At 35.0% G+C, this 15,679-nt stretch overlaps 1 protein-coding gene across 1 annotated transcript in view; it reads right to left on the reverse strand.

Moving 5' to 3' along the window:
• LOC145263856 (peroxisomal carnitine O-octanoyltransferase-like) overlaps positions 1 to 15,679 on the reverse strand; it is a 65,419-nt gene that overhangs the window by 13,761 nt on the left and 35,979 nt on the right. The window contains exons 8-12 of the mRNA XM_080120931.1: positions 14,617 to 14,718; positions 14,364 to 14,447; positions 9,186 to 9,293; positions 4,343 to 4,473; positions 2,021 to 2,144 (exon numbers count right to left, since the gene is read on the reverse strand). Coding sequence (XP_079977057.1) covers positions 2,021 to 2,144; positions 4,343 to 4,473; positions 9,186 to 9,293; positions 14,364 to 14,447; positions 14,617 to 14,718 — 549 coding nt within the window. The remainder of the gene's footprint in view (positions 1 to 2,020; positions 2,145 to 4,342; positions 4,474 to 9,185; positions 9,294 to 14,363; positions 14,448 to 14,616; positions 14,719 to 15,679) is intronic.

Below are 15,679 nucleotides of genomic sequence, written 5' to 3' on the forward strand. Positions count from 1 at the left end.
ATCAACCCTTTTTTACTGGTTGTTTTATAATATATCAACCCATTTTTTAATGGTTATTTTATGGCATATCAACCCTTTTTAATGGTTATTATGGCATACCAACCCTTTTTAATGGTTATTATGGCATATCAACCCTTTTTAATGGTTATTTCATAGCAAGACAATTCTCATTGTAAGTGATTATAAGTGGCATATTAACCTTGGGGAAGGGTGTTCTTTAATACCACAACATGATTTGTTTTTGTTGAATCAGCATTCACCATAGGTCGGTTAAGCTGGCTCCTCCAACTGAATTATCTGCATCGAATATAGACACTGCCCAGGCACATCAGTTTGAAGCTGCAGTCGATTAGGTCCAGCCATTCACGGTTCCAGTCGTGCACTCCATAGAGGCGAGAACACAGGTTCAGATCAACACTGTGCTCAGTCCGGTTTTCAGTTGACCACCGCATCGTTTCTTACAAACCTGGTGTGGGGCTGGGTTGATGGTGGCATAAATGAAATCCTCTGGTTGCTGGCACAGAATGTGACCAAATTATTGGAGATATCCTGAAAAGAGGGTCTGCTTGAGAGATGGTATCCTGCAGCGCGAACAGATGGTTGTATTTGGGACAAATTGGTGCCAACGGACCCAAAGAGTGCAGCGTAGACATTGGTGATCAAAAACTTCCAGTCTGTGCAGGTCACAAACTTGTACTGGCCATGTTTCATATCCACATAGGAGAATGGTGCAGATAAGAGCTTGGTATATTCAAATTTTTGCACAGAGTCTGACTTCATTTCTGGACCAGTGTCAGGTGCAAAGGTGGCAGAAGGGAACATGGAAAAGTAGGAGATCTATTGTAAATGATTGATTTGTTTGGTTTACAATGTATTAATCCTTATTTAAAGTAAATTGTGCAGCTAAATTTAAAATATCTTAAGCAATTTGCAAGTGTGTTTTGAACGTTGCCTACACTGCAGTCGATAAAGTACTTGGTAAAATTTAATTGTAAGTGACACTCATGGAGGTTGAAGGTTCAATCCACAGTGCTGGCAGCACAAAAAATGCAATTGCAAATTATTTAAGATTTCTACCAAATCATGGCTGACAGAACAAGAGCATAGTACCCCTTTGGATTAAATAAAAGGTTATGTTTGAAATTCTGTGCTGATTCCTGAGTTCAACAAAATATGCCTGGAAAAAATTGGAAGTTATATCAACTGAACTGTCGTGCAGCTAACACTCAAGATGAAAAATGTCCAAATAATATGAAAAACAATTTAACAAAATAAAAATTTCATCAGAAAAAAATAAACTATTGTCAACACGAAGAAGCAGATATGCCTTAAATTGGAAAAACAAGTAAAAAGAAAAAAAAAAAAGAAACGTTTTGCTTTTGATAAACATGCATCACGCTGTTTAAAAATTTCATATTCTTTTAGTTTTCAAATTTCTAAAATAATTTGAAAAATGTTTAATTAGTGAAATAACTATTTTGGTAAAAAAAAAAAAAAAAGCAACAAATTTACAAATAAGTTAATTAGACGAGTCAATTTTTCACATTATTATTTGGGGTTGGCAGTGGGGGTTCTGATCAGTTTCAATAAACAAAATCAAAATAAGAACGACACGAAATGCACATGTGAGGGAAGGAGACAGGAAGTAATTCTTTAACGTGAGGAAGCAAAAGTCATCTTACTTCCTCAGGCCCATTATGAATTATTTGAAATCTTAGCTTTCATGGTACAATTAAGATTTTCAGTTTTCAGAAAGAACTGTCATAAAAGGGAAAAGGAAAGCAAAAGAAAATGGATATAGAAATAAAATCCAGCCAAATAGAACGACAACATAAGGTAAGACTCTAGCAATTTGGCAGAAATCAGCTTAAAAAAAAGAAAAAAAAAAAAGTGCACTGGATGTTTTTGAAGTGCCCCTGTGATGGTACCTTTGCACCTGGCTAAGAGACAAACAGAATGCAAGCTATCTACCCCTTAAGTTATGGGATTACACAAGAACTTCATAACAACTTGTACTTACTGAAACCTGTTGATCAACCATAGCTTTACTCCATTCAAGAGCTTCCATTGTACATGACCGTATTGTCTCGGTTCGTCCATGCCAATACGTACGAGTGGTTCCAGTTTCATATGTAGGTGCAGGTCTAAAAAATAAGGTGGAATTTTAATTTTTTTATATATATTTATTTCAAACAAATTAAATATTTTATTTTAATGCTGAAAAGGTTATGGGTTACATCATTTGTTACCTACTGATTTTATATATATATATATATATATATATATATTGCTCCAAAACCAGAAGATTTATTTCTACACTCATAGTATTTCATTCATATGTAAATGTAACAAGTTTTACATTGACCAAAACATTGTGAAAATAACATTCAAGATAAGAACACTCAAGTGCGATGAATCCAAATAATAGGAATTCTTGGATTCTTCGGACTACTGTTCTCATCTTGAGTGTTATTTTTACGTTTTAGTTGATGTAACCTCTGACTTTCAGGTGTATCTTGTCGAACACGGGAATGTTTCTGTTGAACTCGGGAATTTGGACAGAATTTCGAACGGAACTCTTTATTTACTTCATGGGGTAGTATACTCTCGTATCGTCAGCCATGACTGGATAGAGGTTCTAAGTAATTCGCAATTGTATTTTTTTCGGTCGCCCGCACTGAGAATTGAACCTTCAACCTTGGCAGTGCTGAGAGTACTTGAAAAAAATCAGTTGTGGAAGTGATATTCTTCTGAAGGTTGAAGGTTCAATTCTCAGTGTGGGCGATTGAAAAATACAATTGCGAATTACTTAGGATCTCCATCCAGTCATGGCTGATGGAATGAGAGCATGCTAACCCCGTGAAATAAAGGTTTTTGTTTGAAATTTTGTTCAAATTCTCGAGTTCGACAATATACACCTGAAGAAGGTCGAAGGTTACATCGACCGAAACGTTGTGAAAATCACACTCAAGATTTGAACAGTAGACTAATGGATCCAAATAATACGAATGTTCAAATTTGTGCAATGCCGAAGTGTTCTTCTGCTAATTTATAATTGAAAGATAAATTTTGATGTCAAGATGTCAAGTGACACATGATTCATAAATGCTGTCTTCATTTTTAAGCATAACTCAAATGATATAAAGGGGGATAACTCATTTTTAATTAAAGGCTGGGAGATCGGGGTTCAATGCTTGGTCAGATCATACCAAAGACTAAAAAAAAAGGGTTTGTATTACTGTACACATAGATTCGAAAAAGTTGTCAAAAAACAAATATATAACAAATAAAGGCAAGTTAAGTTACTTTTCTACCTAACTGGATATATTTTTCGTGTTTTTATTTAATGTAACATGTTTATTCAGCTCGAAAAACATACAGTGTTTACCGATGTATTGGAACATTCAATATGGCGTCTTATTCTCTCTTTAACACGGTAAGTGTGGAAAAGATGCTATAAATAAAAAACCGGATAAAATACTGTTAAAAACTCGCTCAATATATGTTACCGTGACATAGGTTGACATATATTCAGCGGGTTTTTAATAGTATTTTGTATAGTTTTTTTTTTTATAACACCTTTTTCCATACTTACGGTGTTAAAGAGGGTGTGAGACGCCATCTTGAATTTTCGAATACATCGGTAAACACTGTATGTTTTTCGAGCTGAATAAATATGCTACATTGAATAAAAACACAAAAAATATATCCAGTTTGGCAGAAAAGTAACTTATCTTGCCTTTGATAACATTTGTTATATATTTGTTTTTTGACAACTTTTTCGAATCTATGTGTACAGTAATACAAACCCCCAAAAAATGTGTACTTGATGACCCTTTGCTAAACACTCAACATTACAAGGTGAGAATAAAGAGTACTGGGAAAGGAGTGACAACCTCCCCTACATCTCGGTGTAGAAGCTAATGAAAAAAGAGCCTTCAGGTTGCCCTTGACTATTGTCGACCACTTTACTTATAAATACCATAAGGATAGAATCAGGGCCAAATGAAATAATCCCGAGAGAGAAGTGACAGCATTTGTTACATCTCAGTGTATCAGCTGATGTAAAAGGAACATTTAGGTTGCCCTTGACTATGGTCGATCACTTTAATTTTACTGTTTCAGTATCATCAAATATAACAAGCAGGTTATTTAACAGACATAGCTCATCTTCCTAACACCACTGCAAAAAATTTTCCTTTCATCCTACATGACCCTACCATCAAACGAAATTCCTGTGAACAGAATTTTTTTTTCAGTAACTTCCCATCTGTAGAACACCTTAGCATGGCATTGCTGGAGGGTATTTTATTATTGTGCGAACTTTTTAATTTTTACTTACTTTCCATATAATTTATAATACGTTAACTGCAAGCAGAGTTGCATATGCGTGTCAGGATGCAACTTGAAGGATCTCAGATACAGCCGGCCATATTTATTATAATCCACAACTTTGCATTCAAATAATTTTGACTGCAAAGAAAGAAAATATATAAAAATCAGATATCATCTTTATATTTTATACAAGCTTGTAAGATTGATCTATGTTTTTAGACAATTTCTTTCTTAAACTAATAAAAAAATTTTTAAACCATAAATTATCCTAAAAACATTCTGTAAATAAAATATTGTAAAACACAATGTCTAAAATTATTCTTTAAAAAAAATTGTCCAAATAAATTCTAAAAAGTACATTGTACAAAACAAATTATTCTAAAAAATAAATTGTCTAAAAAATAATTCATTCAAGTCACAAGTTTACCTATAATTTTAGACATTTTAAGTGAAAACAATCATCTAATCGATAAATTATTTAAAAAAAAAAAAAAAATGTATAAAAAATTTGTTTAAACAATATAATATTCTAAAAACCAAAAATCTGTCTAAATAATAAATTATCATCAAAAATACATTTTTTTTTGAGGACTGATTTCTTCTGTAGAAAGCAACCATTTATTTGCCTGATGAGGACTTCTGCTTTTAACCAACTATTTGTCTGAAACATTAGCATGTCCAGTGTCATGACCATGTAAATTTGTTTATATCAATAAATATATATATATATATCTCTTTTATTGAGCACTCTTAATAACCTTGTAAAGTTCATTAGTTATCACTCCTGAATACCTTTAACCTGAGATATATATATAATTTTTTATTTTCTTTATGTAATTATAGTCATCTTTTGCTATGATGTACTAATGATCAAAAAGGAAATGAGGAGAGGAGAGAATATTATATATATATATATATATATATATATATATGACCATGTAAATCTGTTTATATCAATATATACAGTCCTGGTTAAAATCATAAGACCGCTTAAGAAAGTAAGCGTTTACGCATATTATCGAATTTGCCAAAAGGGAAAATATGATGGGGGAAAAAAATGAAATCTGTTTCATTCGAAACCTTAACCCTGAAACAAACATTTTCACCTGGTCAAAATGATAAGACCACTTTAATAAAATCGGCTAGTTTTGAAAAAATGAATACGAAAAGCTTTCTATGTTACTAAAAGCAACTTGTTAGTGGATAAAAAACATCTTACTAAATTATAAATGGCAAAAGGGAAACCATTATCAGAGTTTGAGAGAGGAAGGATCTTTGAGCTTAATAGGGGTGGACTCTCTCATAGATCCATTGCAAACGAAGTGAATCGTAGCAAAACGGTCATCACAAATTTTTTAAGAAATCCAGATCAATATGGGTACAAAAAGAGTTCAGGTCGACCAAAAAATAATAATCCTATCACTGGATCGCCGTATCAGAAGTTTAAAAAAAAAACTCCAGTATGAGCTCAAGTCAATTGAAAAGCCAAACAGCAGCAGAATGTAGTTCTAAAACCATCAGAAGGCATCTGAAAATAGAGGGTTTCAATCATTTAAAGCGACTGCAGAAACCATGTCTTCTTGAACAGCACAAAACTAACCAACTTAAATATGCCGCCAAATACCAGACTTGGGATGAAGAGAAGTGGGAAAATGTAATTTTCTCCGATGAGAAAAAGTTTAATCTAGATGGTCCAGATGGATTTCAACACTATTGGCATGATAAAAATTTGCCCAAAGAGACTTTTCAACTCGGCATAGTGGAGGAGGGTCTTTAATGATCTGGGGTGCTTTCTCGTCAGCTGGGACCCTAAAGTTGCAAGTAATGAAAGGCTGGCAAACATCATTGAAGTACATTTCAATGCTTGAAAATGCTTCTATCAGGACTGAAGGTCCACGTCTGTGTGGAAGAAATTGGATTTTCCAGCAAGACAATGCTGCGATACACACTTCTCGACAAGCACGAGAATAGTTTTCTTCAAATAATATGGAATTGTTAGATCATCCAGCATGTTCTCCGGACCTCAATCCCATTGAAAATCTTTGGGGATGGAAGGCAAAAGAAGTGTTCAAGGATGGAACCCAGTATGATTCGATAAAGGAACCTTCTGATTCAGTTTTCAGTACATGGGATAAAATTCCTTCGCAACTGATAAAAAAATTAGTCACAAGTATGCCAAAGAGAATTTTTTAAGTAATTTGTAATAATGGAGGCTATACTAAATACTGAGCCCCTTTTTAGTAATTTATAATTGCCTTTTGTGAGATAAATTATCAGTGGTCTTATAATTTTGACTAGGTGAAAATGTTTGTTTTTTAAAAAATAATTATTAGATCAGAGTTAAGGTTTCGAATGAAGCAGATTACATTTTTTTCCATTATATTTTCCCTTTTGGCAATGGTTTCAACCATTTGTTTGATTAAAAATTTGATAATATGCGTAAACGCTTACTTTCTTAAGTGGTCTTATGATTTTAACCAGGACTGTATATATATATATATATATATATATATATATATATATATAAAAGTTGTAAATTTTAATTTTCTTATAGTTAAAAAAAAAAACGAACAAAAACATGACATCTTCGTTCCATAGCAAGTACTCACACCAAAGATTTTTCTTTGTTTTTGTTGTTTTAACAAAGTGGAAATCTTACATAAGAACCAAACTTTTTTTTTCTCTGACCCCCCCCCTCCCTTACCCCCAATATCTATATTCTGTATCAGATTTGCTTTTTACGTTTGATTCTTATGTAAAATTTCCACTTTGTTAAAACAAAAAAAACAAAGAAAAATCTTTGGTGTGAGTAATTGCCATGGAATGAAGATGTTGTGTTTCAAAAGTCATGTTTTTATTCGTTTTTTTTTTGGGGGGGGGGTTAACTATAAGAAAATAAAAATTTACAATTGTTAGCAATTAATAATTTGTAATTATTTTGAATAAAAACATATATCTTTTATTGAGCACTCTTAATAACCTTGTAAAGTTCATTCCTGAATACCTTTAACCTGAGATGTATATAATTTTTTTATTTCTTTATGTAATTATAGTCATCTCTTGCTACGATGTACTAATGATCAAAAAGGAAACGAGGAGAGAATACATATGTATATATATATATATATATATATATATATATATATATATATATATATATATATATATATATATGACCATGTAAATCTGTTTATATCAATATATACAGTCCTGGTCAAAATCATAAGTAAGACTTGTGGAACTGTCTTCCATTTACCTGCTTTCCAGCTGACTACAATTTGATTGTCTTCAAGTCCAACATAAACAAATTCTTGATGAGCCGTTCCCCTAAAGTAATCCAATTTACCAGATTTACACTGCTAACGATTACTATGATATTATCCCATTGACTACTGTACACTCTTTTACTCTTACAAGAAAGTAAGCGTTTACGCATATTATCGAATTTTTAATCAATGGAGAGCAAATCGCTTCCTCAAATGGTCATGTTACAATGTAAGAAATGGATTCAGTCAGTTAAGAATGACTTTAGGAAGTTGTACACAGAGAAGAGCCATCAGGCAAAACTGTCCAAGACGTTAAACAGTGATGATAATGATGACAATATGTTTTTATTTTATTTTTTTTTACATTGGAGTCACCACTTATCGAGGCCCAAAGGCCACTCGAGGAACTTATTATAAATTTTCCTAGTGTGTGTGTGTGTGTGTGTGTGTGTGTGTGTGTGTGACGCAGTTTATCTCAGCCTACAGGCAACCCACCCAGGCAAGTAAGGTACCGAAATGAAGCTTATGACCCAGCGGATGTTTTAGTGATATTCATATCCATGTTTGGTATATGAAAATGCAAAAAAATAACGATTTACTAAACAACGTTTTATTTACTGGATATTTTTCCGGTACAAAAACCCAAGTTTGCCCAGCTGGGCAAACTTGGGTTCTTGTAAGAGTAAAAGAGTGTACAGTAGTCAATGGGATAATATCATAGTAATCGTTAGCAGTGTAAATCTGGTAAATTGGATTACTTTAGGGGAACGGCTCATCAAGAATTTGTTTATGTTGGACTTGTAGTCAGCTGGAAAGCAGGTAAATGGAAGACAGTTCCACAAGTTTGCAGTTCTAAGAAAGAAACTTTGTTCATGGAATCTACATTTAGGTTTAGGTACAAATAAAGAGTGGTGGAAATTATTGATAGTATTTTCAGCTAGACGAGTGTTTATGAATGTTTGGCGAGGGGAGACCATGGATTGGAGCTCAGACGAGCACTTGCCATGAAAATAACAATAAAGCAGAGACAGGCTCGCAATGTCTCTTCTGTGAGAAAGAGGTTGCAGGGAAGAGAAAAGGGCATCCCCTACTAGGCTACGAAGTCTATTTTGAACTCTGTCAAGGAAGGATAAGGTCTTTCTAGCAGCTCCTGCCCAGATGTGGCAACAATACTCCATCCTTGGACATACCCGGCTCTTATATAGGTAGAGAATTACATCAGCAGTTAGATATCTACTGGATTAATAGAAGGATTCCACCATTTTTCCAGCAACCTTGACAATTGATTTGATGTATGTACTCCATTTCAGATCAGGAGTAAAGGTCAAACCCAGAAGCTTGTCAAAACATGGAGCCTCCCCAAGACTAGCACCATTCATTTCAGTTGATGCCAGATGGGGGTCAGCGCATTGTTAGAAGATAGAAGTTTGGTTTTAGATGTATTACAAGTAACCAGCTACTTCTTTCCCCATAAAAAGATAAAAATAAAATAATGTATTATGTATGTGAAAATCAATTTTTTAAATTTTATTTTATAAAAATAAAAAAAAAATAAAAATAAAATAAAAGATGGTAATTTCTTACACTCTCAAGGTACATATATCTCGCTTCTTCGATCCCTTGATGGAGCCGATCATTCAAGTGGAAATCTAATCTTTCTGGAACTGGAAAATCTCTGACTTCTTGGCTTCCCTGGCAGCAGAAAAACAAAAGACAGAAAGTTACAGAAAATATTGATAACTCAACATTTATAAGAAATAAAATTATTTGTTCAGAAGTTTTCTTTACCTTGGTGATGTCATTGGAGCACAAGTTGGAACAGGTGCTAGTGTGATTGCAAGGGTTAGAAATAGAGTAAGTTATCAGAACTTCAATTAATAATCAGCAGAGCATTACCATTGTCGACCAAGGGAATATGTATGCATTGTGAATGATGTATGAAAGTGAAACCTGTCCAGTGAAAGTTGAGGACGGGCATTGCATGGTAAGAAATGAAATAAGAACAATACGATGTGTAATGATATTCTTAAAAACAGGCTTAATTTTGATGGCCTTAAGGAAAGATTAAACCAGAACTATATAGAGAGATGTGTGTAAAACAGAAGACTGTGATGGTATGGTCATGTTGAAAGAATGGATGAAAGTATGTAGAACGGTTAAGGTAGCAAGTTCATTTCTTTCAATGTTTTCCTTGAAATGAACCTGCTACTTTAACTGTTCTGCATATAATAACCCATTCTTTCAATGTGACCATAGCATTAAAGTCTCCTGTTCTGCATGCATTTCCCTACGCTGTCCAGATTTCATCTTCGTCTGAAATCATCATGCAAGAATTAGAAGTAAAGTATGAAGTGCCTTCAATAAGTTTCCAGACTTTTTTCATATAAACACTTTATTGATAGTACACACATGAAACTCTAGTCCCCTTTGAAGTAATCTCCTCCGGCTGCAATGCACTTGTTGTTCCATTCCAACAACTTCTGGAATGCCCCATGGAAGTCCTCTTGTATGAGTGTGTCAATGACCTTCGTCATAGCCTCTTTCATCTTCCAATTGTCTCATAACGACAGTCTCCTGTTTTCCTTGAGCTTAGAGAATAACCAAAAGTCACAGGGAGCTAGGTCTGAACTATAGGGAGGGAGAGGAACTGTCTTGATACCCATCTTGGTGAAATAGTCTGTGAGCTTCTCTGAGCACCCTTGGGACAAACTTCACGCAAATCTTCCGCATCTTCAGTTCCTCGTGAATAATTGTGTGTACAGTTCCCAGACTGACATCAAATTGTGCACTTATTGTCTCTATAAACATACAGCGGTCCTTATCCATGAAATTCTTTATTTGGCCAATCAACTCTGGTGTTCTGACTTCCTTACTCCCACACCTCTCATCATCCCTCACAGACTCGCTGCCTTCCTTAAATCTCTTATGCCACTCAAAAACTGATGCTCGATTCATGCAAGATGGTCCAAAAGCAGTCTGAAGCATTCCATATGTTTCTGTGACATTTTTTTCAAGTTTTTTTTTTTTTTTTTTTTTTTTTTTTTTACAAAGGCATCACCACATTATCAAGGCCCAGAGGCCACTCAAGGATAAGGGTTAAAGAGTGTACAGTAGAAATTGGTCAATATAGTAATCATTAGTAATGAAAATTTGGTAAATTTAATAACTTATATGGAACGGCTCATCAAGAACTTATTTACTTTAGACTTGAACACAACCATATTGTAGTCAGCCGGAAAGCAGGAAAACGGAAGACAATTCCACAGGCGTGCAGTTCTAAGAAAGAAGCTTTGTTCATGGAATCTACGTTTAGGTTTAGGCACAGATAAAGAGTGGGGGAAATTATTGATAGTGTTTACAGCTAGACGAGTGTTTCTTGTGAAAGTTTGGCGAGGGGGGACCATAGATTGAAGCTCAGTTGAACACTTTCCATGAAAATAACGATACATCAGAGACAAACTCGCAACATCTCTTCTGTGAGATAGAGGTTGCAAGGAGGAGAAAAGGACATCTCCTACGAGGCTACGAAGTCTATTCTGAACTCTATCAAGGCAGGACAAGTCCTTTCTAGCAGCTCCTGCCCAGATGTGGCAACAGTATTCCATCCTTGGACGTACCTGGCTCTTATATAGGTAGAGAATAGCATCAGCAGTGAGATATTGCATATCATTCTTCTGAAGAGTCCTCATGTCCAGATTGCATTTTTGAAATTCACCAACTGTGACAATCAGGCTTTAGTAGAATGAATTCCAATTCTTGCTGTAGCTGTTCATTTGAACTTGAAATCATAAAAATTGGTCAGTCATCTCATAAGATGTAAAGCAATAACAAACTGAATTTTCAAGTGTCTACAACAATTTTAAATGTCTGTATGAAAAAAGTCTTAAAGCTAATTGAAGACACCTTGTAAGTTATGAGGACTTTTGTGATTACTAATCAGTAGGGCGTTACCATTTTTGACTGATGGAATGTGTATGTCATGTGATGATAAAGACATGTCTTGCATGGAAAGAAATGATATGAGAATTATACGATGGATGTATAATGCAAGTCTTAAAAACTTTTGACCCCAGAGGAAGATTGAATTTGAACAGTATAGAGAGATGTGCATAGAACAGTTGACTTTGTTGGTATGGTCACATTAAAAGAATGGATGACAATGATTTGGTTCGTAGATGTACAACAATTCAAAGGGAAAGTTCACGGAAACCATATTCTGGGCCAGGGATCAACTATTTGTGGATCCGATAGTTCTGCCAGGTCATCCTTAATTGTTGTGGCCCGGATCTTCAGCTGCATACTGGCATGTTTGTACCGAGCCAGGTAAAGAGCAGGGAGAGAGGACTTTGCAAATGAGCTCTCTAGTTAACGAGGTGTATGTCCAAACCATCAGAGACATCATTGAAGGACGAACAGTAGGGTTTTTTTTTTGTTTTTTTTTTACAGTGATCACCACTTATCAAGGCCCGTAAGCCACTCAGGGATAAGGGTTATTGCAAGTACATTACGTTAGTGTGGAGATTTGATGAAGTGTTTACTTAAGGGGGCGGTTCATTAGGAATTTATTAACATTGGACTTGAACACATCCAAGTTGTAGTCCGGTGGGAAGCAGGCAGACGGAACAGTGTTCCACAGGCGTGCAGTTCTAAGAAAGAAGCTTTGTTCATGGAATCCACGTTTTGATTTAGGCACAGATAAAGAGTGGGAGAAATTTTTCACAGTGGATTCGGCTAGACGGGTGTTTTTCGTGAAAGATTGGCGAGGGGGGACCAGAGATTGGAGTTCAGACGAGCACCTGCCATGGAAATAACGATAAAACAATGATAGGCTCGTAACGTCTCTTCTGTGGGAGAGAGGTTTGCAGGGTAGAGAAAAGGGCATCCCCCACTAAGCCATGAAGTCTATTTTGTACTCTGTCAAGGCAGGATAGGCTGTTTTTAGCAGCTCCTGCCCAGATATGGCAGCAGTATTCCATCCTTGGACGTACTTGGCTTTTATATAGATAGAGAATTGCATCAATAGTGAGACATCTTCTGGAGCGGTAGGAGGGGGTGTAGATTTAGTCTTCGCCAGAGAGTAGAAACCAAAACACAATCTCCATAGTAGAATCCTCCTGAGCATGAAATGCATTCTGAACCATTGCAGTCCAGTTTTGACGCTCATGGGTCAATTCGCAAGAAAAGACTCCCAATTCCAGGGCCGGTAATGAACTACTTATGGGCCCAATAGTACCAGTAGGTTGTCCTGAATTGTTGTCGTCCAGGTCTTCAGCTGCCCGCTGACACATTTATAACAGCCAGGCAGAGAGGGGTGGAGATTTTACAAATGAGCTCTCCCTCTGGTTGACAAGCTGTATGTCCAAACCACCAGCGACATCATTCAAGAACGGACGGACGGACAGACAGATGGATGGATGGACGGTAAGGAGCATAGGTTTAATTTTTTGGTAGAGAAAGATAATGAAGAGAATTAATTATTTTTGGTAGAGGGCAAAGTCATAGTGCTTTTCTGGTTGGCACTTTGCCAGATAATCGTACAGCATTGAACTCAGGAGTTAGTTTCTTGAGAGGCTTATCCATGAGCACTGACTTATTATCAGTCAGGATATTCTCAAGTGCCATGTGGCACATGAATGTGTGTCCTTTGAAATACTTCAGAACATTGAATACAAGATGAAAAAAGAAAATTCACATAATTTTCTTATTTCAATTCAAGCTAGGTCAAAAAGTTGCTGAAACAGCTCACAATATCAATGAAGCATCTGGCCCTGGAACCACTACTGAACGCAACGCACAATAACAGTTTAAAAAATTTTGTTGCAAAGATGATATAGTGGTCGGCCATCCAATGTTGACAACGATCAATTAAGAATCGTAGTCGAAGCCAATCCACGCACAACTATTCGAGAACTTGCTTCTGAATTTGACGTAACGTATACTAAGATTTTCAACCATTTGAGAGGGATTGGAAAGCAAAAAGAATTTGATAAATGGCTGCCTCACAAATCAAACGACACAAAAAAAACAAAAACATGAAGCGTCATCTTCTCTTCTTTTATGCAAGAAGGGCCCGTTTCTTGACTGGGTTGTTACTTGCAATGAAAAGTGGATTCCTTACAACTGGTAATGCTCAGCACAGTGGTTAGACGTCGATGAAGCTCCACACTTCCAGGAGCCAGAATTGCACCAAAAGAAGGGAAAGCGGACTGTTTAGTGATCTGTAACCGGTCTCACATTACAGTTTTTTGAATGCAGGCGAAACCATTATGGTGAGGAAGTACTGTCAACAAATGGATGAAATGCATCAAAAATGCATCAGAAACTTCAACAACAACACACAGCATTAGTCAACAGAAAAGGCCCAATTCTCCTCCATGACAATGCTCGACTATATGTTGCTAAACCAATCTTGCAGAAGTTGAATCAATCTGGCTATGGAACTGCCTCATCTGCCATACTCTCCAGACCTCTCACCTACCGACTACCACTTTTTCAAGTATCTCAATAACTTTCTGCGTGAGAAATGCTACAAAAACCTAAACAATGTCAAAAACGCCTTCAGCGACTTCATCACCACCAGAACACAAGATTTTTACGTTGCTGGCACAAATACATTTGCTTTGCGTTGGCAAAAGTGTGTTGATTCTGATGGTGTTTATTTCGATCAATAAATGTTTTGTTTGAACCAAGTAATGTTCATCTGAATTTAAGAGTTAAAAACCTGCAAGAACTTTCTTGTCGACGTGATGAAAATCTACTCACGTTCCAAACACCTTTATTTTCTTTAATGCAGGAGTCGATATAAAATGTCACGGTGACATTAGTCATTCCATCAATTGGGGCATGCTAAAAAAAAAAAAAAAAAGAAAAAAAAAAGAAAAAAAAAAGAAAAAAAAAAAGAAAAAATTTTTAATTTATGAAAAAAAAAACGAATAAAAAATTGTACACTGAACAATCAAAATAATACAAAATATCAATCCTCAACTCAAAAATTCAAAAACAAAGATCAACTCACATCGCTGTTGGAACTAGTAAGTCCATTTTTAAAAACAATAAGATTCACCGATTTGTCAAACCATCGATTCATCGGATTACCAGCAATGGCAAATTGGAACATCTGTGAAGAAAAAAAAAAAAAAATATATATATATATATATATATATATATATATATATATATATATATATATATATATATTAAAATGATGAGAATTACTTATAAATACAAGAAAAATAAACAAGATAAAATATTTAAAATAAAATATATAATACTAGCATGGGTACCCAGCGTTGCCTGGGTTGACATGAAGTTCTGTTTGAAACACACCTGTATACTAATTATTTTCATCATGGGCAACGTGGATACCTCCACAACAAAAATAAAATAACAGAGAAAAACATGTACATGTAATCGCCCCAAAAAAAGAAGTATCTGATGCCCTCTCCACCAGATATTTTGGCAGAAGGGCTACAAAGAGAAGAAACTATTCTCCAGATATTGAGCACTGGAAAGACCCCCACCCCACTCCTACCTAAAAAAAAAATAATTAAAAATAAATCATTACAACTTTTGTTTCAATAAAAATAGCAGCGAATGCCCATGCGATCGCAAAAAAAAAAAAAAAAAGATAAGATCTACCAAAAATTAATTCCAAAAACAATTAAATTAAATTTTTCGTCATTTTATATTTCTAATGTAATCCCCCCCCCCCTCCACAAAAAAATGAATTTGTCATACTTTGGGGTTCATTCTGTTTAAAAAATTGTTAGGTGAAAGTACAGAATGGTCTCATAAAAATTAATCAAATTTATTGTTATTTTATGTTTTAAATGTAATTCCCCCCACCACCACCACAAAAAAAAAAAAAAATTGTATTTGTCATGTTTGAAACTACCATTTATTTTCATATCTTGGAAACTACTCATTTGCTGTAATTTTAAACATTATTTTCGTTTTCAGCGCCCCCGAAAACATATAAAAGTGGTAATTTTAAAGGAATTTTCGAGGGTGGAGTAATTCATCATATTTACCTTTTTTCTAACATATAAAAAAGGTTACTTAAAAATTAAGAATAAGCA

This window comes from Euprymna scolopes, chromosome 39 (genome assembly GCF_053919585.1).
Source record: "Euprymna scolopes isolate OS-2025 chromosome 39, ASM5391958v1, whole genome shotgun sequence".
In the NCBI taxonomy this organism is placed as follows: Eukaryota; Metazoa; Mollusca; class Cephalopoda; order Sepiida; family Sepiolidae; genus Euprymna; species Euprymna scolopes.